The 24,517-nt window shown below is 51.9% G+C and overlaps 1 protein-coding gene across 2 annotated transcripts; it reads left to right on the top strand.

The window, feature by feature from the left end:
- Nucleotides 1–53: 53 nt before the first annotated feature.
- Nucleotides 54–24,395, top strand: CFAP70 (cilia and flagella associated protein 70). Of its 2 annotated transcripts, XM_079321047.1 has the most exons (27): nt 54–494; nt 1,341–1,455; nt 3,686–3,872; nt 4,156–4,251; nt 4,582–4,661; nt 5,698–5,871; nt 6,266–6,448; nt 6,862–6,953; nt 7,959–8,058; nt 9,084–9,218; nt 11,011–11,145; nt 12,209–12,300; nt 13,930–13,990; nt 15,164–15,355; nt 15,946–16,077; nt 16,906–17,031; nt 17,534–17,667; nt 17,748–17,863; nt 18,012–18,167; nt 19,038–19,127; nt 19,780–19,868; nt 20,601–20,756; nt 21,801–21,962; nt 22,125–22,214; nt 23,176–23,277; nt 24,053–24,100; nt 24,287–24,395. In XM_079321047.1, exons 1-27 carry the CDS (start codon nt 172–174, stop codon nt 24,365–24,367), a joined length of 3,447 nt encoding a protein of 1,148 aa, XP_079177173.1. In that variant the 5' UTR covers nt 54–171; the 3' UTR covers nt 24,368–24,395. The 2 variants fall into 2 exon arrangements, with proteins under 2 accessions (XP_079177173.1, XP_079177174.1); XM_079321048.1 differs by lacking the exons at nt 12,209–12,300; nt 13,930–13,990.
- The last annotated feature ends 122 nt before the right edge of the window (nt 24,396–24,517 follow it).

Below are 24,517 nucleotides of genomic sequence, written 5' to 3' on the forward strand. Positions count from 1 at the left end.
ACTGCCCCAGCCTCCCGTCATAGCGTCCCCAGCCACCCCCCTCCCAGCCCTCAGGGCCCCCACCGGGGTGTGAGGGAGTGTCCGGGCGGCCACCACGGCCCGTGCCAGCCGGGGCGCAGGCCAGCAGCGGGCTCTGGCAGCAGCCCGGCACAGCAGGCTGCAAAGGGGGATATGGTGGCCATACAGCACCGCCTGCCCACACGGCACAGCCCGGAGGAACCCCCGCCCCACCGGGGGTTGCTGAGGGCTGCCCACAGCCAGCATGGCGGCGGCCGCGGCCTCACGGGCACGCCCCCAGCACGCGCGGCCAGGCCGGGGTCCCGCGAGGTTTCGGGGTCCTGCGGGAGCGACCCCGTCGCTGTGGTGACGGGACGCGAGCCCTCCGCCGAGTCCGGGAAGCCGCAGGTTCGAGCCCCGCCGCCGCACGGGGCCCCGCGGGCTCCAGTGAGGAACTGCAGGATTCCCCCGGAGCGGGAGGACCTCCAGAACCTTCGGTGAGGGGCTGCAGGACCATTCTGGGGCAGGAGACCGTCCAGACCCGCGGGTGAGGGGCTGCAGGAGCCCTCGGGTCAGCAAAGCACTTAGGCCCGTGGGTTAGGGTCTGTAGGTGCACCTCAGGTCGGGAAAACCCCCGGGACCTTTGCTGAGGGGCTGTAGGACCATTCTGGGGCAGGAGAACCGCCAGGACCGTGGGCGAGGGGCTGCTGGAGACCCTCAGGTTGGGGAAACCCCCAGGACCATCGGTGGGTGAGGGGCTGCAGGAGCACACCAGGGTGAGAGGAGCCCCGAGCCCATCAGTGCTGCCCTGAGGGGGCTGCCAGGCCCTGGAGAGCCCTGGGGGAATCCTGAGGGATTCAGGAGCCTGTGGAGCAGATGGAGCCAGGACCCCACTGCAGTTAGGAGCCACTGAGGGAATCCTGTGGGATTCAGGAGCCTGTGGAGCAGATGGAGCCAGGACCCCACTGCATTTAGGAGCCATGAGGGCATGGGCTGATGGTTGTCAGCCTTTGGCCCGTGTGGTCACCATTAACTTTAAAAGGGAGTGGAAGAGAGCCAGGGATGTACTGGGAGCCCAGAGCAGCCTGGCACAATAAACCTTTCCTGGGAGCTGCAGCTGGGTGAAGCTTACAGAGATGGATAATTTTCACATTACATTTTTTCCCAGTCCTCCCCCTGCACCTCGTGAGAGATTCGTCACTGCCAAAGCCTTGTGCTTTCAATGGTGTTTTGACAGCCAAGCCCTGAATAGCGCTTGCAACCAGCACTGCTGTGTCCTGCAGAGGTATCTGGGAGAGGAATGGAACAGTTTCATGTTTCTTTCCTCATTCTTTCTCCTGCAGAGCCATGGAGGTCCCTGCGGGGCTGGCTAGTGGGAAGGAGCCTGCTGCTGCAGCTCCTCCCTCTGTGTCACTGCCAATACCAGTACAGATCACAGTCGTGAGTGGAGAGAACCTGGTAAAGTTCTGAAAATATCTCTGCTAATTTAATAAACAAGGCCAGAGCAATTCTGTGTGCACTGGGATCCCCTGTGGGAGCAGGTGGGGGGTGATTAGGCTAAGGGAAGGAGTGATGGGAGTATCAGAAGTTCGGCAATGCCACACTGTGGCTTCTTCCTCCCTGCTGAGGAGTTCACACAGAGGAAAAAGCTTGTGAGGCACATAAATTGGGGAACACACCTCCTTAACAGTAGGCCAGAAATACTGGGGTGAAATGTACCTCTCTGCCTCCTCTAACTTTATGGAAATGGCAGGTTTTTAAAGCAGAACACAGCAAAAATGTGATCAGTGAGACAACAACCTGCGAGAGGACCTCACAATGGGTGTAAAGCCAGATTTTCATCCCAGCTCCAGCTGTTTAAATCATATTGAAAGCAATAGGGTGGCTCTGGTTTTAAAAAGGATCCAGTTCAAGACTGTGAGCTGGTGCCAATCAAACCACCACTGCTGTGATTTCCATGTGATGCTCCCAGCTGTCCTTAAAGTCTTCCAGAGGAACTGGCATTTGGGAGGGAATGCAGAGGAAAAGCTGAGCTCCTGCTGCAAGCAGAAAAAATGCAAATTCCTGCTTTTAGTCCTGCAGCAGACAGAAAAAGCAATCCAAAAGCACCTGCTTGAGGCTTTCACATTGTAGTATTGAAGTACTTCTTACACTGATGGATTCAGCAAACAGCAGCTTAGGTGAGGTATGAGGTGAGAGGAGGATAAACAATGCTGGGAAGAAAAGACTCCAGGATTGATTGCATCTGGAATGTTGCTTTGTGGTTCTGATTGCTCCACCGTGAGAAAGGCCTGTACAAAAGGGAGGGGAGGTTACAAAAGGGCAATAATCACAGCAACAATATGAAAAAAAATCCGCCTGTAAGAATGTGGAGTCCACTTCTAGCTGTAAGTGTGGAATCTGCTTAATTAGAGGCAACGTAGAGAAGGATGAGAGAGGAGGCTTGGATAATTAATGGTACAGGGAAAGGTTAATTGGATTCTTCTGTTTAGCCATTCATAGGATGTGTGCTGAAGGAGACAGTGAGAAGGGCTGAAAATTAAAACCAAGTGAAAGAGATCTCTTTTTGTGTAAGCACCAGCATGGAACTAATTACCCCAGTGACAGGGAGAGAGGGAGCTGAGGGCGGGTTAGGCATCCCTGTGGCTCAGCACTAAGGAAAAGCTGGGGTTGGGGACAATGGTCCTTGTGTTCAGCCACTTTGGACTGAGAGTTAAACTGTGTTTTTGCTGCAGGGAGACCTTTGGTGCTTGCCCAGCACTTCCTCTGCTGTGCAGGTGCCTGATGCTGCCCATGTGGGTCCCCACTGCCACATGCTGTGCCCTCACTGTCCCTCTCCAGCCCTGTTTAAGCCCCTCTGTTTAGACATTTGAAATTCAAAGTAAAATCTAAATCTCCTCATCCCTGATTAAAGCAAGTGGTATGAAGGTGGTGTAACAACAAATTGCAGAGCTCCTGAAGAGCTTGCTGGAGCCCTTCCTTTGATTTCACAGAATCGTGGAATTATTTAGGTTGGAAAAGGCTTCTAAGACCATCAAGTCCAACCTTTAACCCAGCACTGCCAAGAACACCACTAAAGCATGTTCCCAAGTGCCACATGCATGTGTCTTTTGAGCACTTGCAGGGATGGGAACTCCCCCACTTCCCTGGGGAACCTGTGCCACTGCCTGACTGCCCTTACAGTAAAGAAATTTTCCCTAATGTTCAACCTAAACCTCCCCGGCACAACTTGAGGCTGTTCTCTCTTGTCCATTTCAGGACATTCTGTACCATGTAACATCCACAGGTGTCCTGTGAGCTCATCTCTGTAGCTCAGGAGCTGCTTTCTTAGGAGACAGCAAAGGTCTCAAGCTTCCTGGAAGTACAAAAATATCAGTGGAGTATTTTGGGATTTGTTTTAGATGTGTCTTTCCTGAGGTGAAGCCTGAACATTTCTATCTCCACTACCACAGCTCCTGATAATCTTTGAGGCATCACAGCATGGTGAAACAGGAAATTTCCCTGCTAAAGACAGGGAATGGTGAGGTTTCAGTGTGGCCAAGCTCTGCTCCTCTTCCCCATCCCTGTGGTGGAACAGACCCCCACAGTGAGCCCTGTCCTGGTGTCTGACCTGAGTTACTGCCAGAGGAACTGTGATTCTGGGATGCTGCCACAGAGCCAGCTGCTCACTGAGCTCTTTCTTTGACAGAAAACTCTCAAAAGCAACATGCTGTTCAGCATGGTGCGTGTGGAGTACAACGGAGCAGTCCTGGGAGACTCCTCCAAGACTCATGTCATGCCAGATGGGACAGCAGAATATGACTTCAGCACCAGCTTTGAGTGCAGCCCTGATGGGCCCAACTCCTTGGATGTCCTTGTGCAGAAACCACTGCTCTGTAAGTAGCTGGTGCCAGTTCTCCCACCTTGGAGCTGGGTGCTGTCACTGCAGGAGTCACTGGTTCAGGAATAGCACTTCAGGGAGGCTCTCAGCTCTTCTCGTCCATCTCTGCCAACTGGAAGAATCCCCTTTCATGTTGGCCCATGCTCCTTTGGCTTTGCTGTGCTTGTCAGCCTTGGGAGGTGAAGAGGAGCTTGTGCCAGAGCTCATACACACCCTCCCTGGTGCCTGACCTGCTGGTCCAAGGAATTCTGCCAGCTTCTCTCTTTTTATCTCCCTAGTGACAGTGCTAGAAGTGGTACCAAAGGAGAAGAAAAAACCAGAGAAAATCACTCCTCTTGCCCAAGCTGTGGTGGACCTTCTACCTCTGCTGCAAGGTACAACATTGAGAATCACAGCCTGTATGACCACTCCTTGCTCCCTGGCACTTTCTGATCTCTGCTTATGGACCCCTGACTACCATTCATCTCTTTTGGATAAACTGACCTTCATAGCTCTGCAAAATCTGACTCGGGTGGAGGTGGGGAGAGGGTAGCTTAGCATTCAGAATTAGACCACGATTTTGTCTCATGGAAGGTGTCCCTGCCCATGGCAGGGGGCTGGAACAAGATGATCTTTAAGGTCCCTTCCAACCCAAATAATTCCATGACCGTGATTCTTTGCAGAGGGTCTCACTTCACGCTGTTCTCATTCCTGTTTCTTCCCAGGAGTGCGTTCACTGAAGGTCCTTGCTCCTTTGTATGCAGTGCCTGCCTCCCCATCAGAGATGCTTCACCCCGAGGCCACGGTATGTGGAATTTGGAACTGTTCCTTCCCTCATTCAGCTCTCTGCTGCTTTTTAATGGGAGGGAGAACATGACTCAGCTGCCTGGCTCATCACGGATGTGGTACAGCCCTATATGTTACAGGCTTGGAGGCCTTTCCCGCTCCCTCTGACGTCTGTCCCTCCTTCCCTCTGATAGGTGAGGTCGTGCTGGGAAATGTTAATGTGTGCAGCTACCCAATTACTCTGCAAAAAATAACAAAGATGGAAAGCACGGTGCTGAAAACCCCCAGAAAGGCAACGGCAGGGTCACCTGCCCAGCTTTATTAGCCTTCCTGTCTGCAGATATGCAGATAAAATGTCTGAGTCCATTATTGTACAAACTCTGACTGCCTTTCCTGCAAGGTCCTTATTCATTCAGCAGGTTGCAAAGTACCCAGTGACTAAACAAGGAATGAAGTGTGAGGCTGGGAAAATGTATCCAGTTTTGCTCCTGAGCCTGCCCGCAGTGGAACTGGAGGGTGGATATCCCATTAACAGCTCTGTGTTTAAGAGGAGTTCACAGAGAGCAAGGTGGGGGGCGGGGGCACTCATTAGGGAGGACAGGTAATAAATGCTGACCAGCTGGTTTTCCCTCATACACCATCCATCCAGGGCTGGGACAGGTAATTAAAGACTGCACACAGAGTATGGAGATAGGGCAGAGGCAAAGCTGTGGCTCTCTGAATCACCAGGGGAAAAGCATCATTTTCCACCCTTGATGTTCTTTCTCTGTGGCTCCTTTCATGAGACCCTGCCCCTCTCTCCACAGCTCATTTTATGAGACCCTTGGGGCATGTGCCATACCTCAGCTAGGCTGTGATTTAAACAAACAAATACCACAATTGAGCCAAATTGGTCCTGAAATTCCTTTCCTGTGCTGGGCTGTTTTCTTTTACATCTGAGATGAGGCACAAGATAACATTATATGTTCTGGCCTTAGGTTTCTGCTTGCTTCTCCCTTAGAGCAGGCAAGTTGTAATTGTCTGTTTACTGGCTCCACTTTATCTTTGTCTCACAGAGTGGCCTTGAAGTGACAGTGAGCACCAAAGAGCTCCTGCTCTCTGCTAGCCAGTTTTCAAGTGGGAACCTCTTGAGCATCACGCTGGAGGCAGCTTATTCTATCCCCGACGCCTTTACCACTGACGCCCAGCAAAACTACATGGTTTGCTTGCAAATGCCAGCAGCTGGCGAGGTGAGAATGGCTCCAGGCACAGTGACAGGGATTTGGGATGGATTTGGGTTGTTCTCCTACCCCATGGAACAAGTGTCCAGGCACGTGGGGTGCACAGCTTCCGTGCTTGTGCACCAGCAGCTTTTGTTGGGAGGGCTCAGAGTCTCTGTGGCGTGATGTGTTTCTTTAACACAAACAAAGGTCAGTTTGGAAAGATTTGGATTCAAACTGGCAGGACTTTTTTCCACTTGGCTCTTTATTTTTATTCCATTCTTTGTATGCATGTGGTGGAGTGCATTTTCCAAGCCAGGCACCCTGTACTGTTGCTTTGCTTTGTTATCCCAGCTTGGAGCAGCTGGCTCTTGCTCCTGCTCCTGTTAGAAATGCAAATCCTTCGTTTCTCATGTCTCTCTAGAAAGAATTGCTTTTGCTTTTCAAGAATGGCATCCTGAAGGCTGGTGGTGAAAAAGAACCATTGCCCCGGCCCAAAAACTGGCCCATTGGCCCCATCCTGGCCCCTGGTGCTCTGAAAATACCTGACTCCTTCATTGTTGGTGGGCGCTATGAGGATGAGGATGGAGAGCTCACCAAAGGCGAGGTGAGGAAGGACTGGCAAGTTTGGAAGAGAACTAGGAGGGGCTAAGAGACTTCATATGAGAGGAAGGTGGGTGGTCACTGTGCAGTGTCCAGCACAGAGGTGGCTCCCCCGGGACAGCAGACATGCTGGCTCACTGCTGGAGACATCCCAAGGGAGAATGTGGCAGGTCTGGTCCCAGAAAACAGCCCCACTGAGCTGCTGGGCTGGGAGCTGTGTTATCTCTTGTGAGCCAGGCACTTAATCCTGATGGTGTCTGCAGGAAAGGCTGTCAGCCTCTCTGCAGGGCTGGCCTGGCTATGGGCACTTGGACACTTCTGTCTGACTCACATTCTATTCTCTCCTGGGGACATTTTGGGGATGATGCAGGCTGTGGAGTTTGCTGTCTGGCTTTGACTGCACCCTATTTGTAACAGGACAGGGAATTCAGGATGCAGGCTGAGAGCACGAAGAGAATCGTGTGGGACATGGAAAGGCGCTGTTTCCTGGACGCTGCTGCAGTGGCCGTGTAAGGGACCTGAGCCACCCACCCCAGAACCTGCTCAGAATCACCTGAGGCAAGGAGCTGCAACATGCAGGTGTCCTTGGGCCACTCAGGGGTCAAATTGTGCCTCTGCCTCACCTCCCTTGGCTGCTGTGGCTGTCTCTTGGCCACAAGTGTTCACCTGAGCAAGGGCACAGCTCTTGAAGTGCCTTGAACTGCAGGCAGCAGCTTTATTCTGTGCTGGGAGAGGGTGAATTGGCTGGAGCTGTTGTCTGCAGGCCACAGCAGCTGGGGCTGGGGGCTGGTCCCTCCATACTTTAAAGGAAGGGTCAGCAGTTATGGTGAGCAGACATGGAGTAGAGTGGCATCCACAGCTCTCCTCTGAGCTGCTAATTAAGTTTTTACTGCATCCCAAATACGTTCAAACCTTTCACTCTATGTGGGCACTCTTCATTTGCTTTTTTATTGGATAAGTGTTGCCTTTAGCAGCTCCAGATATGCTCAAGATCAGGATGAGTGTTCCATTTATCTTCGAATCCTGCTATTTTCTGGCTTCAGCTGCATCATGACTGTGCATTTCACAGCCAAATTACTCCTTGTGTGGAAATACTCATTTCTATCTTATTTGATTTTTAAAATTCTTTTCCCTACACATCCATCCACCTGCCTGCTGGTGTCAGAGTCACCAGCCACATTGAATGTAAGCTCAGGATTCACTTGCTCTGTACAATTCAGGTTTTATACTGAAGTTAAACACATTCCTTCTTACTTATTTCTGAAGTAACTGGGGGAGAGAAAAACCCCACTGTGTTGCTCTCACAGCTGTTTTAAAGCTGGCAGTGCCATAGGTGTACACGGCAGTGGGTAGAGGAGAAAATGACACAGTGTTCCCATGGTTTGATGGTGTTTGCTGAGGGAATAGGGTGAAGCAAACCCAAGAGCAGCTGCTGGAGCACAAAGGAGGGTGGTGGAGTGTCCAGCTGGGTTTTTGCATCTCCTCAGTGCATCCTGCATCTGCTTTGTGCCCAGCCTGCAGAAGCGCATTGCCGAGTGCCGCTACTGGCCCGTGGAGCTCTGCAGGATGACTGTGGCCTCAGCTGGCAAAGGGAAAGTCACCAAAATGGACAAGGTAAAAGTGGGGTCTGCTTTGTGGAGTGGCATTGCATTATCAGGCCTCTTGAGGCCTTTGTGATACCAAAATCAGCCTTGAAGCTGCCAAAGTGAGTCAGAGAGCAGGAGGCTTTGTGAAAAATCAGCTTGATAGGGCTGTTAAATAGATACAGGGTCCATATTTTTTCCTTATAGCTCTCACTGATGGTCTGTGGTAGCTCACTGGAAAGGGGACAATGAGAGGGTGGCTTTTAAAATCACAAAATAATTTGGGTTGGAAGGGACCGCATTTCCTTCCAACTCCCTGCCACAGGCAGGGATACTTTTCACTAGACCACGTGTCTCAGAAGCTTATCCGGTCTGGCTTTGAAGGGAATTAAAAGTAATTCACTGAGCTGATCTTTGGCCAGTGGGGTTTTGGAACAGCTTGAAGAAGTTAATGCATTCTTTCTCAGGCTGTAGGTAAGTTATGCTTTTGCATCTAAACCAGGGTGGTTCAACAGAGAAACAACCCCTTAGAGAATGGTTCTACTCCTGGCAGCTGATTGTGTGAGAGCTCCTAATATATCCCAGGGTAAAGCCATATAAGTTGGTGTAAATCCCTTTCAGCACTCACCAGTGCCAGGATTTTGCAGCTGTGATGATGATCCTTCTAGCCAGACCTCCCACATCTCCTAAGCCACTTGGTTTCTGTCCAGCCTGAGATGCACAACTCTGGTATGGTCACCTGAATTTCTAACCACACAGCTGATAATCTTCCAGCTGCATCTCAACAAGACCATCCAGCAGGAATGGAACAGAGAGTGCAGGAATTAGAGAGAAAAGCTGCCCCATGGGGATTTGGATAAAATTAATATTCTACATATGAAATGACTCCAGTATATTGGCCCAGGTTGTCTTGGCTGCATGCCAGTGGCAGAACCACAGGCTCATCAGGTACATCAGTTTGCTGTGTGGCTTTCTCTTAATGAGATTGGTGGCCTTGTTCCCTTAAGGACAATAACAGGCTGTCCAGGACCTCAGTCCCTTGCTCTGTGTTTCCAGGGAGATGAGGACAAGCAGATTGCCTTTCATGGTGTGGCATATATCAACATGGCTCCTCTGCTGTGCCCTGGGGTGAAGCAGATCCGAGGGGCCTTCCGTGTCTTTAACTACGAGGACAGCGAGGTGTTTGAGAAGGTGAGAGCAGCAGGCTCTGCTCCTGCTCTGCAGCTGGCTTTGCACTCAGGGACAATGCACAGAGGGGTGTTTGGGAGCTGGAGCAGTGGACAGAGAGGTGTTTGGGAGCAGGCAATGGGTGTTTGGGAGCAGGCAGTGGGTGTTTGGGAGCAGGCAGTGTGGACAGTGGGTGTTTGGGAGCAGGCAGTGTGGGCAGTGGGTGTTTAGGAGCAGGCAGTGTGGACAGTGGGTATTTAGGAGCAGGCAGTGTGGACAGTGGGTGTTTAGGAGCAGGCAGTGTGGACAGTGGGTATTTAGGAGCAGGCAGTGTGGGCAGTGGGTATTTAGGAGCAGGCAGTGTGGGCAGTGGGTGTTTAGGAGCAGGCAGTGTGGGCAGTGGGTGTTTGGGAGCAGGCAGTTTGGGCAGTGGGTGTTTGGGAGCAGGCAGTGGGTGTTTGGGAGCAGGCAGTTTGGGCAGTGGGTGTTTGGGAGCAGGCAGTGTAGGCAGTGGCTGCTAGTTGGAGCTGGATCTGAACCTTGAGTGCCCTTCTGGTGATGGAGAAAATTAAAGATACAAGCTTTTAGGTGCAGATTTCTCCAATGCAGGGGGTTTCAGGGGGGGAGTGAGCAGGTCTGGGGGCTGAGAGAGGCTTTGAATCACACTCCATTCCACTCTCCCAAGTCTGGAACATGGGAAGGGAACTGTGTTGCTGGGAAGAGCAAACAGTGGCTTTATAAGGATTGCGTTACCCCCAGCAACCACCAAAAAAGCTGTCACTGGAGCTCTTTCAGCTCTAGCTCACCGAGGTTTATTTGTCTTTGCATTTTTCCCTCTCTGTTACTAAGAGTGACAGTTACATCTCCATTTTCCCACAGTCTGTGCCTCCTAGAACAGACCTGAGCTTGTTTCAGGAGGGCTGATGAACAGCCTGGTTTTACCACCCATGTTCCCTGTGTGACTGTGGTCCAGGTGCAGGGTGAATTCCAGCCCTTCTCCTGCTCCCTCTTCCCACTGGCTGCTGCAGAGCTGGGCTGGGCACGAGTGTGTCTGCTGGGCTCTGCTTCCCTGCTATGAATAATGACCCCTTGGCTGCATGGTGCTGCTTGTCCTGTGCCATTTATCTGTCACAAGTGAAGTCCTTCTCCTTCTCCAGATGCTATGAGTTGTCTCTTGGTCTAAGGAGTTTCCCTCCAGCTGGTCCATCCTCTCCCCAGGATCCTCATAACTCTTGCTAGCCCAATTCCTGTAACCAGGATGTGTGGGAGGGAACAGTCTGTCTAGGTGGTCAAACACTGTATAAACACACAGTATGACAAACCTGTTCCTTGCAATTCCCTGCCATGTATCAGCAGAAAATGAGCTGGGAGCCAAGAGCATGTCAGGCAGGTGGGGACCCCCAAAAACCTGTGGAGCATGCCTGGTGAGAGTAGCCAGATACATCCAGCAGCCCTGATCACCAGGCAAGTCCATAGCTGTGAGGCAGGATCCCACCAGGAATTCAGGATCAAGGATCTGGATTCCAGCATGTTCAGCACATATCTCACCCAGTCCTCAGTGAAAACACAGTTCTTGGAGGGAAGATGGAGATACCCCCACTGATTCTCATAGTCTAACTTGAGGCTTCACAGCTCCACAGGATCAGAGCTGGCCTGGAGCACCAGCAGCTGAACTCTAGGAGGAGAGAATGAGGTTACAAAACCTCTTAATGCATTTAAGATCCTGACAATGTGTTTTTTGATGAGAGAGGTTAAGGCAAAGCAGTGAGGAAGTCTGCTTTGTCCCTTGATTCTCTCTGTTCCCTCTGTTTTTCAGACCAAAATCCAGCACAGTATTTTCCGGGATCTCAGGTCACAGCTCAGTCTGGTCAAGGAAGGGTTGGGGAGCTCTCCTGTTTCCAAAACTGCTCCAAATAAGACTCAGAAGGAGGAGAAAGATTCCAGTACAACGGTAAGGTGTGGGGAGGCACATGTCACCATGGGTGCTCTGTTTCTGTGTCTCAGGAAGTTGGGACATGCAGGAACCAGGGATGGATGCTGTGTTGCCTCAGCCAACTAGAGATACTCATTATCCTAGAGTCATAGAATCTCCTCAACATGAAGGATCATGAGTCCAACTCCTGGCCATGCAGACACCCCAACAATCCCACCCTGTGGCTGACAGTACTGCTCAAATACTCCTGGAGCTCTGGTAGCCTTGGGGTTGTGACAGTGCCCAAACACCATCTGGGAGAAGAATCTTTCCCTGACATCCAACCTAATCCACTCCTGGCAGCTCCAGCCATTCCCTCAGGTCCTGTCACTGGTCAAAGACAGCAGAGATTGGAGCTGCTCCCTATATAGAAGCTGTAGCTTTCCCTTATCTCAAATCTTAGGACATGCTGCCTGAGCAAATGTACCATCTCACACCCTAAACTTGAAAAGATTTGAGATTTATTGAGACTGAAACAAGAGACATTTTTTTTCTTCTTCCTAATAATTACTCAACCCATCCAAAATCCAGTTGTCAGATGGCACTGGAGAATCTGAAAATGTCACAGATCTCAGCCTTGAAGGACAGGTAGTTATGTCTCTCCAAAGAGAAGGAGAGACTGTAGAGCATCACTGTGCTGGTGTCTCACACCTTTCACACAATTAAATTCCTCAAGAGTGAGTTGAACAAGGGATGTTTTACGTAGATGCTGTCCCAGAGCTCTTCCAGTGACGTCCACCTGGAGAGCAGACTGGCACTGGGCTAGAAGGTCTCTGTAAATTGTCAGGCATTTTTTTAAATTATCCCTTCATATTTTGGCTTCTTCCTCTGGAATGCACATTCACTCTGCAGGCAGATTGATTATCTGGGCTCTCTCCTTTTCCCTAGCCTGGATTTTACTGGCGTAACTCATTCTGAGGGCAGGTTATAAAACAAGCTGTATCTCTGCAGTTTGGAGATCTGTGGCTGTGTGCTCAGTATTTCACTGTGCCAGCACTGGCTGCAGACAGCACGACACAGGGAGCAATGTTTATCTCCACAGCAGTACAGCGAGGCAGGAACATTCCTGATGATGGAGATAAAGCTGGACAGGCCCTTGGTCCCAAAGCGGCTGCGGGAGGAGCTCATGCGGCGGTAAGGATGGGCTGTGGGGCTGACAGCTCCTCTCTGCAGGGTGCAGAGAGGCTGCCACAGCAAACCCCCCTTGGAATACACCAGAAAGAGGGCCTGAGACAAAGCCCACAGCAATCAGGGGGAGGATTTGGCCAGACTGCTTTAGACGTGGCATCTGGTGTGTTGGGAAAACACTTGTTCATCCAGCTGGCATCTCCCTGCCATTGCTCTCAAAACAAGAGACACCAGAGCAGTACAGCAGTGTCTGTGTTCCTGTCAGGGCTTTGTTTCCCTCTAATCCCCATGTGCTTGCCTCTTGCATGTGATGTTTAGTGGCTTGATCAGTCCTGGCCACCAGCATGGACTGCCCTGGGTAGTGCTGCTGTTGTTTCAGCAGAGCATTCTTTCATTTTTAGCTTTCCAGAAGTTCTCTCACAATGTTTTACCCATTCCTCAGCTTTTATGTTAGTTTTCATGTCGGTCTGCTGCAGAGCTGCTCTTTCATCTCTGCTGCTTTGAGACTTCCAGTTCCTGTCCAGTGGCAGCCCTGCTGTGTTACGGGTTAGAAAAGCATAAAACATCTAATTTATGGAATAAAATAATAGAAAATGCAGCAGATTAATAAGGTGTAAGAGGTGCAGGTTTATGTCTCTCTCAAACAGAAATATCATCCATTCATTGAAGGTATGTGTGTTGTCCTCACTGCTCCCTGCTGTCTTCCAGGAGGACCAAGCTGAGGAAGGTGAACTCCTCTTATAACAGACTTTTTCCTGGCCTATTTTATACATTTCTACTCTTCTGCAATGTGTGTGGATTCAGTGTAACTCCTCCTTGTTCACCTGCTTGTGTGCACCTGAATAAGGCCTGTGGTACCTTGGCTTGGTGGGATGGATTGTGTTCTGAGGACTGAGGGTGTTTTGGTGTCCAGCACACAAGAAATGTTGAGAAAAATTTAAATTAATTAAGGCTGGTTTGGCACCAGGGATTTTAATTCCAGAATCCCAAAATGATTCAGTTTGCAAGAGAGCCCTGAAGGTCACCTAGTCCAAGGTTCATGTTCAAGCAGGGCTCCCCAGAGCACATTACTCTGTGTCCAGATGGTTTTCAGATATATCCAGGCACAGAGACAACACAGAGAATCCTTCTCCAGTGCTCAGATACCCTCACCTTAATAAAATCTTAATTTAAAATATGCTAATCCTAATGAAAGGTCCTTGTAGCTCCAGCAGAGGCCCAGGCAGGGCTGTGTGGTGTCTGGGAGTCGATGTGTGCCCAAGGGATGAGGTGCCACAGCCAAACTAAGCAATGCTGGAACTAATGGGTGGGGTGGTCTGGGCTGTTTAGAGACCCAATTCTACAGAGCTTTCCTCAGGCTGGTTCTTTCCTTACACCTGCTCTGCAGAGCCAGGAGCTCCAAGATACAACTCTGCTGCTGTTTGGATTAGCAACAAATGTTAACCCTGTCATGACAAAGCCACAATCATCAGTTGTAGGGACCTGTTCACTCTTGGTCTGAAACTTCAGCTTTCCTCCCAGGTGCCTGTGAGTTGTCTCACAGACACAGTGGCAGGCTGGAGCCCTCACACCACACAAGCCACCATCCCTGGCAGTGGATCTGCTGATGTGTCTGTCCTCTGCTGTCCCTGACAGGGTCAAGGAGCTGATTCCTCCCCGCCCTGCGCTGCCGCCCCCGACGGAAGGAGCCAAGAAGGTGTGAGAGCCTGTGGCCTTGCCATCCTTCTGCCACCCCACCTGCCCTCATCCTTCTGCACAACAGCCTTCATTCTCTGCCCACAGCAACATGGGCATGAGGTTTGAAGGGTGCAGGGCCACTAAGGTGGTGAAGGGTCTAGAAGGGAATAGGAGTGGTGAGGTCACTTGGAATGTTTAGCCTGGAGAGGAGAGACTGAGGGTAGAGCTCATTGGGGTCTGCAGCTTCCTCACAAGCTGCAGCTTCCACTCTGCTGTCTGTCATCAGTGACAGGACCCAAGGGAACAGCTGGAGCTGTGTCAGGGAAGGTTTTAATGGATATTAGGAAAAGAGTGGCTGGGCACTGCCCAGGCTCCCCAGGGAATGGGCATGGCCCCAAGGCTGCCAGAGCTTCAGGAGCATTTGGACAGTGCTCCCAGGGATGCACAGGGTGGGATTGTTGGGGTGTCTGTGCAGGGCCTGGAGTTGGACTCAATCCTTATGGATCCCTTCCAATTCAACATATTCTATGAAATACACAGAAAAGTGTATTCTTCTGTGTGTTATCTCCACAGCAGTGTGCTTTGGGAACCCATTCATCACTCATGTTCACATCCCATTCAAGGGGAAGTGGTGAAGAGCTGGAGCAAAGGGAGGGAAGGCAGCCATGCAGAGATGTTTGGAAGCAAATGGGATGCTGGGAAAAGAGGCTACCAGAACCTTATATTTATATTCTGGGAGTCCCAACAGTTTCTTGTGTTAGACCAGGCCCTGTGCTTCATCAGACTCAGACAAACCTGAACAGAACCAGCCCTGACCTTTCCCAGGTCACCAAGAACTTTTGAGGATCAAGGTTATGGAGATTACAGGTTCTGCTGAAGAGGGCTGGCTGTGGGTTTCAAGGCTCCCAGTAAATGAGATATATTTTACTCACAGCCAATTATATTGCTATAGGAGAGATAGCAGTGACTGGAATACTGGGTTGTGATGGAAAATCCTAGCAGGAAGGAGCTCTTTTATGTTTACCTGCAGATATTTTCTCAGCCCTCAGGCGTGGACAGGAAAGGATGTGTGACAGACTAATTGAGGTTTGAGTCAGGTGGAGTTAATGGGAGGCGTGGGCTGTGGCAAATCAAATACATATCAAGGTTGATTGCATAAGTGGCTTGTGAAATTTATTTCTTTCTTTTCTAGGTGGTGGAAGATTATCACAAACGTGTCACCAGTGTTGCTATTGCCATCCTGGGGGAATACCACAAGCTTTTTGGGAAGCAGCAGGCTGACCAGGGATTGATAGACCATGAAACCCTGGAGGAACAAAAACGTCAGCTCAACTACGAGCTCAATACCTCTGGGAAATATTTTGCTTTTAAAGAACAGCTTAAGGTGATGAATCCTTTATGTTTTTTGCTTGTTTTGTCCTGACAGTTTCTCAGTGAGGAACTTCTGCTTCATGGTGGTAACTCAGGATGATGTGGTGCTCCAGAATCCTTTCCTGCCACCTGGAGCTGTTGCAGTGGGCAGTGAGGGGACAGGATTCCCTCTAATGGAGCATGCACCAAGCTGCTTTGGTCTCACACCAACAGAACACTTCCTATCAATGGGAGCTACTCACATGCATTTGCCCCATGCTCATAACCTGAGAAAGGCAAAGCTGGCTGCTCTCACATTCCCACTCTGCCCTGGCAGGGAAAAGAGGTTCCATTCTCTCAGCTGCTCAGCCTCAGCCACACTTTTCTCAGACATCCCCTCTCTGTCCTGAGGAGATGAACCATCCACATGCTGTCCCTAAAGGCTGTGTCAGGGAGATGGGAAAGGAAATCCCTCTTGCTTTTTTTTTTTTCTTTTATGAGTGGTGGGCTGGATTTATTTCTCAGAACTAAGTTGGAGCTTCAGACTGTATCTCTGTCTGATTACAGAGCTGATGGGGGGCACGGGAGGGAACCTGCCTTGTCCCATGTCCCTTGTCTCCACAGTATTCTGTGGTGAAGATTGTGAGGGAGAAATACCTGAAGACCACGGCATTTGAGACCAAGGAGCAGCTCCAGGCATTCCTCAGTGAGCTCTATGTGTACCTTGTGGACCACATGCACATTGCCCTGAACAAGGTAGGGGGAAATCTGGGTGACTTGGGCCATGGCTTCCCTGTGGCTCCAGGGCAGGTAAAGGTCTTCTGCCTTCAAGACAGAAGCAGGCTCATGCTTTCATCTGCTGGAGTTGTCACATGTGGACTATGAGCACACTCGAGGCAGGGATCCAGTGCCTTTGTATCCCACTGCTCAAAATCCTGGTGGTGGGACAGGTGTGAGATGCCACTGGTAAAGCTGCTGTAGCTGGCACATGGTGAGGGTGGCTAGGCAGAGCAGGAGCTGGGGTCAGCAGTGAGTGGCCCCACTGAAGGTTGTCATCACCTTGATCTAGGGCATGCTGTGAATTATCATAGAATCACAGGTTTGGGTTGGAAGGACTTTAAAGCCCATCTCATTCCACCCCTGCCATGGGCAGGGACACCTTCCACTGTCCCAGGCTGCTCCCAGCCCCATCCTTGACCATCCCCAACCTGACCTTGGACACTTCCACGGATCCAGGAGCAGTCACAACTTCTCTGGGCACCCTGTGCCAGGGCCTGCCCACTCTCCCAGAGAACAATTCCTGCCCAATATCCATCTCTGCCCTCTGGCAGTGGGAAGCCATTCCCCCTTGTCCTGTCACTCCATATCCTTGTAAAAATTGATACTGCCCTGTGCCAGTGTGGCAGAGGTATCTGGGAATGATGGGAATGTGTCCTACCACAGAGCAGCTTGCTCTTCCCAGTGCTCAGCCCAGCCACACTGGTCTGTACTGGGAGCAGTGCTGGTCTGGGACCTGCTACCATACTGGGATAAGAGAAACTACTCTTCCCTTCCCCAGGGCTAACACTGTCTCCTTCCTACCAGCTCCTGTCTGGGGAAGATGTTTCTCCTGCCCCCCCATCCTGTGCCACCAAGAAGCAGCTCTGGCTCTTTGCTCGTGAAGCTGAAGCCAACAAGGACTTAAAACTGGCCTCTCTCTTCTACAAGCAGGTAAGGGAGCCCCGGTTCTTTCCTGCCATCACCTGTGTGGACTGGCACAGCACAGCATCACCGTGGGGCCAGTGCTCACAGCTCAGCCAGCCTTGACTGTGGTAGAGGGAGGAAGGAGCTGAGCTCCAGGATGCTCAGGCTCAATGGGAGGCATTTCCCAGGGAGATGCTGCTCTCTGCAGGATGTGAGACTGTCCCTGGCCAGGTCACCAAGGACTCCAGCCTCAAGACCAGGGAAGTGGGATTGCTGGGTCAGTTCTGGAGACACTGGGCCCTAGGAGGCAGCAGCTGGAGCTGGAGGACACATGTTCATTGGAGAAGGCTTAGAGGAAGTGGGTTTCCAGCATGATCCCATTTAGGAGACACCTAAATGTGACAGACAAGGGCTTGATTCCTGCTCAGCTGGGCTGGGGTGGCCAGGGAAGCTGTGATCATTCCAGAATTACCTCCCCAGTGCATGGCATGTGCTGAGGCTGACTCCTGTGGTGATCTCTGTTGTCCAGAGAATAGCTCGGGACCAGCACAGCGTCGAGTCCTGGCTGGACTATGGAGCCTTCTGCCTCCTGTACGAGGATGCCACCAAAGCCCAGGAGTGCTTCCAGCAGGCTGTTTGTCTGGACCCCCAGAACATCCACAGGTGCTGAGTGCTCCTGCTGGGTGGGTGGGGAGGGCACCCCTGCTGGGGCTGCAAGGTTGACTGCTCTGCCCCTGCCCCAGCGTGCTGCTCTGTGGGATTGCAGCTGTCAAGCTGCAGCACTATGAAGAAGCAGAGATTTTCTTTGAGGATGCCTGCTGCTTGGAGCCATCCAGCATCATAGCCTGGACCCTCTCAGGTACAAAACCAAGGCAGCCTGGTGCTCAAGGTATTCCTGTAGAGCCAAGCATTGTTCCTGCCCCCAATCCTCTTCTCCCTGCTTCAAGCTGAGGGAAGGATTTTGCTTCCTTGGGGAGTCTGCTGATGCTGCCTTGTCCCTCCCACAGGTTTGTTTTATGAGACACAGAATAATTACATTCAGGCAGAAAGGAATTTCCGTGAGGCTACGAAGCTCCTGCGAGCACAGCTTGAGGAGGAAGAGAGAATCCTTGAGGCTGCTGAGGGAGAAGGGAAAAAGCCCAGTTCTCCCAGCACAGACACAGGTAACAGGAAAACCCAGAAGCTGACACCTGCAGGGAGGGGCTTGGAGCTGTGTGGTGAACAGTGGAAGGAGAGGAGAGATTTTAAGAGGGGAATTACAAAGGGTGGAAGATGTGGACTGTGAGCTAGAACAGAACTCCATGGAAGCTCAGAAAGCTCTGCCTCACCAAACCAGCTGCTTGGCAGTGACCCTGAGGCTAAGGCTTCCTTTGGAGCTCCTCTGAGTCCAGCCTGAGCTGAGACTGTCTGTCCTGAGTCCCAAATATTTGGCCAGGCTGCAGGAAATTCTGACTGGCTTTATTTTTAACATTATCACCACTCATGCACAGTGCCTCAGGCAGGCAGGCTCGTGACACGTGGGTTTTTGTCCTTTCTGATTATGAGGAAAGGGATATTCATAGAATCATGGCATGACTAAGGCTGGAAAGGACCTCCAAGATCATCAAGTCCAACTGTTAACCCAGCACTGCTGTGTTCATCACTATCCCATGTCCCCAGCTGTCACATCCACACAGCTTTTGAACACTTCCAAGGATGGGGACTCCCCCACTGCCCTGGGCAGCCTGTTCCAATGCCTGATCACTCTTTCTGTGAATAAATTTTTTGCTGTCATTGAACATAGACTTCCCTGGTGCAACTTGAGGCTGTTTCCTCTCATCCTACCTCATTTATACCTGTTTCTGGCTTCACATGGTAATCTTGTCCTCAAAACCCTAGCCCCAGGTATTGCCACCTTCAAAGAACAGCTTTGAAAACCTGGTAGATCTTTTATATAGATAGATACATACATGTATGGGATTTTTTTGTGGACTCGTTCTAAACTGGGAAGTTTATGGCTTTCCACCTAATAGTTGGTTGGGGTTTCATTCCAGAGAAGATTCCAGATGGCTCAGGTGACGAATCACCAGTGGAGGATGTGACATCCAAGGAAGAGGCTACAGCAGTGCAGCAAGCCCCAGAAGGTTTGGGAATGAGGATGTGGAGAGATGGGAGATGGTCCTGTGAGAATGGTGGGGAGTAATGTGGGAGCAGTGAGCCATGGCCCCTGTAATGCCAGGGAATCTGCAGGCAAAGCAGGTTCATTCTGATTTTCAGAGCAGCACATCTCAGGATGGACAGTCAGCAGGTGAATGCAGCTCTCTCTTTCATTACACTGCATCCTGCACCTTCCTTTTCTTCCTCCTGAGATGCCAGCTCTTAAAATGTGCCTAGGGATCCCCTCTGGTTGTGTGGTGTGGGATCTGCTCCTCCACAGCCCCAGTGGTGGTGCAAATGGCAGTGCTGGGTGCCTCAGGGCCCCCTGGTTGGTTTTGGGGAGGCAGGAACCTCACTGTAGTTGTCTCTGACAAGCATTATTAATAAGTTTCCATCTTTTTTCCTCTGGCCTTGGACTGGAAAATTAGTGGGTGAAGAGCATAATTTCAGATCTCCTACAAAACTTAAGCCCTTCAGAAAGAAATGCTGAGTTAATCTCTGCTTCAGCCTCACCTGCCACCTCCTGGGTTTTGCTCCATGTTGCAGGGATTTTTCTGTCCCCACTGGGATGTCAAATCCTGCTTTGGCTCCAGAAATAAAACCCCACTTTGGGACTGACAGAGACACATTTCCTTGCAGCATCATGTCCTGCTCCAGCACCTCAGCCACCTCCCTGCACAATCTTCATGAAGACAGTGGAATTCCTGATAAAAGTCAATGCTATCCGGGTCAGTTTAACAGGGAGTGGAGGAGTGGGAAGGGAGGTTGGTTTATTCCTAAAGAGCTCCAGCCAGCCCTTTTCCTGGCCTCAGGGAATGAGCCATGGCTACTCCAGAGTCTGAGCACAAGAGGGAGCAAAGCCACCAGTGCCCAGAGATGCAGAAGTGTGGCCAGGCAGAGTACTGAGCCCACAGTGCTGGCTGTGGACACACAGCCCAGCACTGCCTGCTGCACAGGGAACAGCCAGCTCAGAAATGGTACAGGGTGCTCTTCCCAGTGCATTCAGATATTGTGATGCTTCCAAGATGCCTGAACTCCTTTGATTCTGATACCTGTGTATGTTGGAGTGATTTTTGTATCTACTGTGGAACATGCCTGTCCTGCCAAGTCATCTCTGAGACCTCTCTGGTTGCCACATTGTGCTGCCTGCCTAAATTTGACATGGCAGAAAGGGTTGCTTAAAGCAAAACACAACTAAATGGAATCCTGGAATGGCTTGGTTTGGAAGAGAACTGGAAGTTCATCTCATTTCAAACCCCTGCTATGGGCCGAGACACCTTCCAATAGACCAGGGACACCTTCCACTAGACCAACATTCAAAAGAAAAGAAAAAAGAAATTCCTTTGTGTTTTGTGTTAGTGGAAGTCAGAGAGGTGTCAGTGAGCTCTCCTGCCCTGTCCTGCTGGAGTGTCCATGGTGTCCCTGCTCCCCTGACCCCCATCTGTGCTGTTCCTCCCCAGTTTGTTCACAAGGCACTGGCCCATGAGCTGCTGCTGAGCCTTCAGGGAGGCCCCACCTTTGCCTACTACATGGCACTGGCCTGGACCTACATGATGCAGGAAGACTTCCCCAGATGTGAGGAATGTCTGGGCGAGGCCATTCAGATCGACCCCGTGGTAATTGCTGTGCAGTCCCAGTGTGTGTGAGCCCAGAGCCCCTGCTTCATTTCCACTTTACTATTCCAGTGCCAGCCCAGAGCATTTCAGTGGGAGGGCAGGCACACCAGGCTGTGGCTGCAGCACTGCTCTCTCTGTTATCCCATTGTCACAGCTTCTTGTCACTCCCTGCGCAGGCAGGCAGCATCTCAGAGCCTGTCTGTGCTTTTCTCTCTGCAGCATCTTTGTTTTCTCTCTGAATAGGTATATCCTGATCCTCTCTCTCTGGGTGGGGCAGTTGGGTTCTATTTCATGGCAGACAAGGTTGCTATTGATCTCTCCGCAAGGAGGGTGGCTTTGGGGAGGCAGCTTGAAAGGAAGGCTGGGGAAGATGACACCTGGGAATGCTGTGTGCAGGCAGGACACTGGGCAGGGAGCTGCAGGGGGATGCCATTGCTGGTGTCCTGCAGGCAGCCCACTGACCTTTACTCTCTTCCTGGTATCATGGAATCATGGAATTGTTTAGGCTGAAAAAGCCCTCTAAGATCATCAAAACCAACCATTCTCCAGCACCACCATGTTCACAATTAAACAATGTCCCCAAGTGCCACATCACATGGCTTTTAAACGCCTCCAGAGATGGTGACTCCACTGCTCTGGGCAGCTGTGCCAGTGCCTGACCATCCTTTCAGTGAAAAAAATTTCCTAATATTCAATCTGAACCTGTCTTGAGGCTGTTTCATCCTGTCCCTGTTCCCTGGGGGCAGAGCCCAACCCCCCCCCCCAGCTGTCCCCTCCTGTCAGGGAGTTGTGCAGAACCAGAAGATCCCCCCTGACCCTCCTTTTCCCCAGGCTGAGCCCTTTCCCAGCACCCTCAGCCTCTCCTGGTGCTCCAGCCCCTCAATGTCCTCCCACTATTGAGGGGCCCACAATGCACAGCATTGTATTACTGTGATAATACAATTAAACACTGCTCAGCTCCTCCTTTCTGCTGCTTGCAGTGTCCCAGCTCCCCTCTCAGGTGTTTCTCCCATCCATGTCTCACTCCTGGTTTTTGGTGCACAGAATCCAAATGTCTGGGCTCAGAAAGGGCACCTGTGCTACCTGCAGAAGGACTTTGTCAATGCAAAGGAATGCTATGAGCGAGTCATCAGCTTTGTGGAGGATGCTGTGGATTTGCACTTTGTCTACCTGCGCCTGGGCTCCATCTACCTGGAAGAAAAGGAGGTGAGGAGCAGCAAGGCTGTGGAGAGGAAACTCCCACCAAACAAATCACTCCTGCAGCAGCAGTGGGGACAGTGGGTGTGTGAGCCCCGTGGGAACAGGGTGTTTGGCAAAGCCTTGAGTGTGATGTGACCATGCAGAGGGATGTGTCTCTCTCTCCTGCAGTATGGCCGGGCGAAGCACATCTACCTGCTCGCCTGTGACAACTCTGCCTCCTGTCTCACCTGGCTGGGCGTGGGCATCGCTTGCTACAGGGTGAGTGCAGCTGCCTTCATGTCCTCTGGGACCAACTGAAGTTGGTGGCACGGGACACAGGGCTGGCTTTTGCAGGATCTCCTTGTTTAGAGAAACTCTTGGCTGCCTGTGAGCCAATGTCCCCAAAGGCCATCGTGTCCTGTGTGCTGTGACAGCCCCAGTGTGGCACCCTGCCGGTGTCATCTTCAGCCCCTGCTCTGGGAACAGCCATCCTTCCCCCTCATCCCAGCTCCTGCCAGCACCTCCTTCCCCAGGGTGTCATGGCAAACATTCTGGGCTCTGCTCCAAGTTCCTGCCTGCACATGACCTGCATATCACCATCATGGCACCGAGTGGGATGTCAGCAGGGAGGAATCTCAGTGCTTTCCCTGTCCAAGGGAATCCAGCACTTCTGAAGGGCTGCCAAGGACACCCAGCCACCAACAGCACAGTATCTCCCCAAGGAAGAATGGCTGAGGAAGCAATCAAGGAAGGAATCTGAACTTCTGTTTCCCCCTTGGCCAAATGTTTACCTCCTGGGAGGCTGTGGAATCAGGTCAGGGAGGTGAGTGGTGGCCTGGGCACCAGCTACCCCTGCCTGCCCAGAGCTGCTGCACAGCAGGAATAGGGAGCAGGAACACAGCCATAATTCCTCATGGAGCTGGATCACTCAGTTCCTGGAGGTGAAGAGGTTTGTGCTGCTTTCCTTACAGCTGGAGGCTAATTTAGAACAGTGTGTGATCCCACAGGGGTCTGCAGTGAGAAGCTCCTGCTCCATCATGGAGATCTGGATTCTCTGGCACTAAGGATAACTCCTTGTCTGTGCCCTAAATCCTTTCCCCCGCATTTCTGTCAGGGAAGCCCTCTTAGGAGCTTCTGTGGCACTGATTTCTTCTGCTCTTAGAGCAATTCCTGTTCAGTTGGGAAGCCCTTCCTGCCTACTCTTCATCATTTGTGCATGCCTCTCCTTCTCTCTCCCAAGCTGCAAGAGATGCTGGAAGCAGAAGATGCCCTCTCTGAAGCCAATGCCCTAAATAATACCAACGCTGAAGTGTGGGGATATCTCGCCCTCATCTGCCTGCAGGTGAGTGCCCAGCCCCTGCCAGCCTGATGGAGTAGGGATTTATGGGGGAGTTTATAGGGCTGGGGTGAGGGGTTGGCATCTGCTCATTAAGAGCTGGTCTAGAGCTCTTTGATAAAAAGTCTGGTGGCTGTGCTCGGGATGGCAAAAGCAGCACCCTGAGGCGCTGACTGCCCCAGGGCATATCCTCCCTACTAAGCTTTCTTACAAAGGTCATTGCAGGGAGATCTCTTGTCTTTCCACTGCTGAGGCACCCTAAATTGTGGGGTCAGTGTTGGGCGCCTTCATGACAAGACAGACACTGAGGGGCTGGAGCATGTCCAGGGAAGGGAACAGAGCTGGGGAAGGGACTGGAGCACCAGGAGGGGCTGAGGGAGCTGGGAAAGGGGCTCAGCCTGGAGAGAAGGAGGCTCAGGGGGAACCTTCTGGCTCTGCACAACTCCCTGACAGGAGGGGACAGCCGGGGGGATCGGGCTCTGGGAACAGGGAACAGGGACAGGACAAGGGGAAATGGCCTCAAGTTGTGCCAGGGGAGGTTTAGGTTGGATACCGGGAAAATGTCTTCATGGGAAGGATGGTCAGGCACTGGCACAGTTTCCCAGGGCAGTGCTGGGTTCATCATCCCTGGAGGCATTTAAAAGCCACGTGGACGTGGCACTTGGGGATATGGTTTAGCGGTGGCCTTGGCAGAGCTGAGGGCATGGGGGGATTTGATGGCTCGGGGGGTCTTTTCCTGCCTAACGCACCGCACGATTCCTTCCCTGGTGCTGCGCTGCAGGGCGGGCGGCAGCTGGAGGCAGAGCAGTGCTACAAATACACCGTCAAGGTAGGTGTCCGTGCCCCGCGGGGCGGGCGGGGCTGCAGGCAGCACCTCTCGCCCTAATCCCTGCCGAGCTGGGCGTGCGGGGTGCCGCGGGATGATCGCCGTCCCGCCGGTGTCGCAGCCGAGCCACCCAACTGTCCTGGGCAGTGTCGCGCAGCCCGGCCCTGACCCCGCTGCCCTCTCCCGCAGCTCGGCCTGCAGAACGAGGCGCTGCTGCAAGAGATCCGCGCCGCCCAGCGCCGCTTCGGCTTCGGCGACCCTTCGCTCTGAGCCCCCAGCACATAAACGCACCTCACCCTGAGCGCGCGTGCTCGCCTCTGTCGCGATTGTGTCGCGACCGCGGGGAGGGACAGGGGGCGTGGCCAGAGCGCGGGGGCGGGTCTGTGGGCGGGGTGTAATCACGTGATATGCGGCAGCGCG

This window comes from Erithacus rubecula (assembly GCF_903797595.1).
Source record: "Erithacus rubecula genome assembly, chromosome: 17".
In the NCBI taxonomy this organism is placed as follows: domain Eukaryota; kingdom Metazoa; phylum Chordata; class Aves; order Passeriformes; family Muscicapidae; genus Erithacus; species Erithacus rubecula.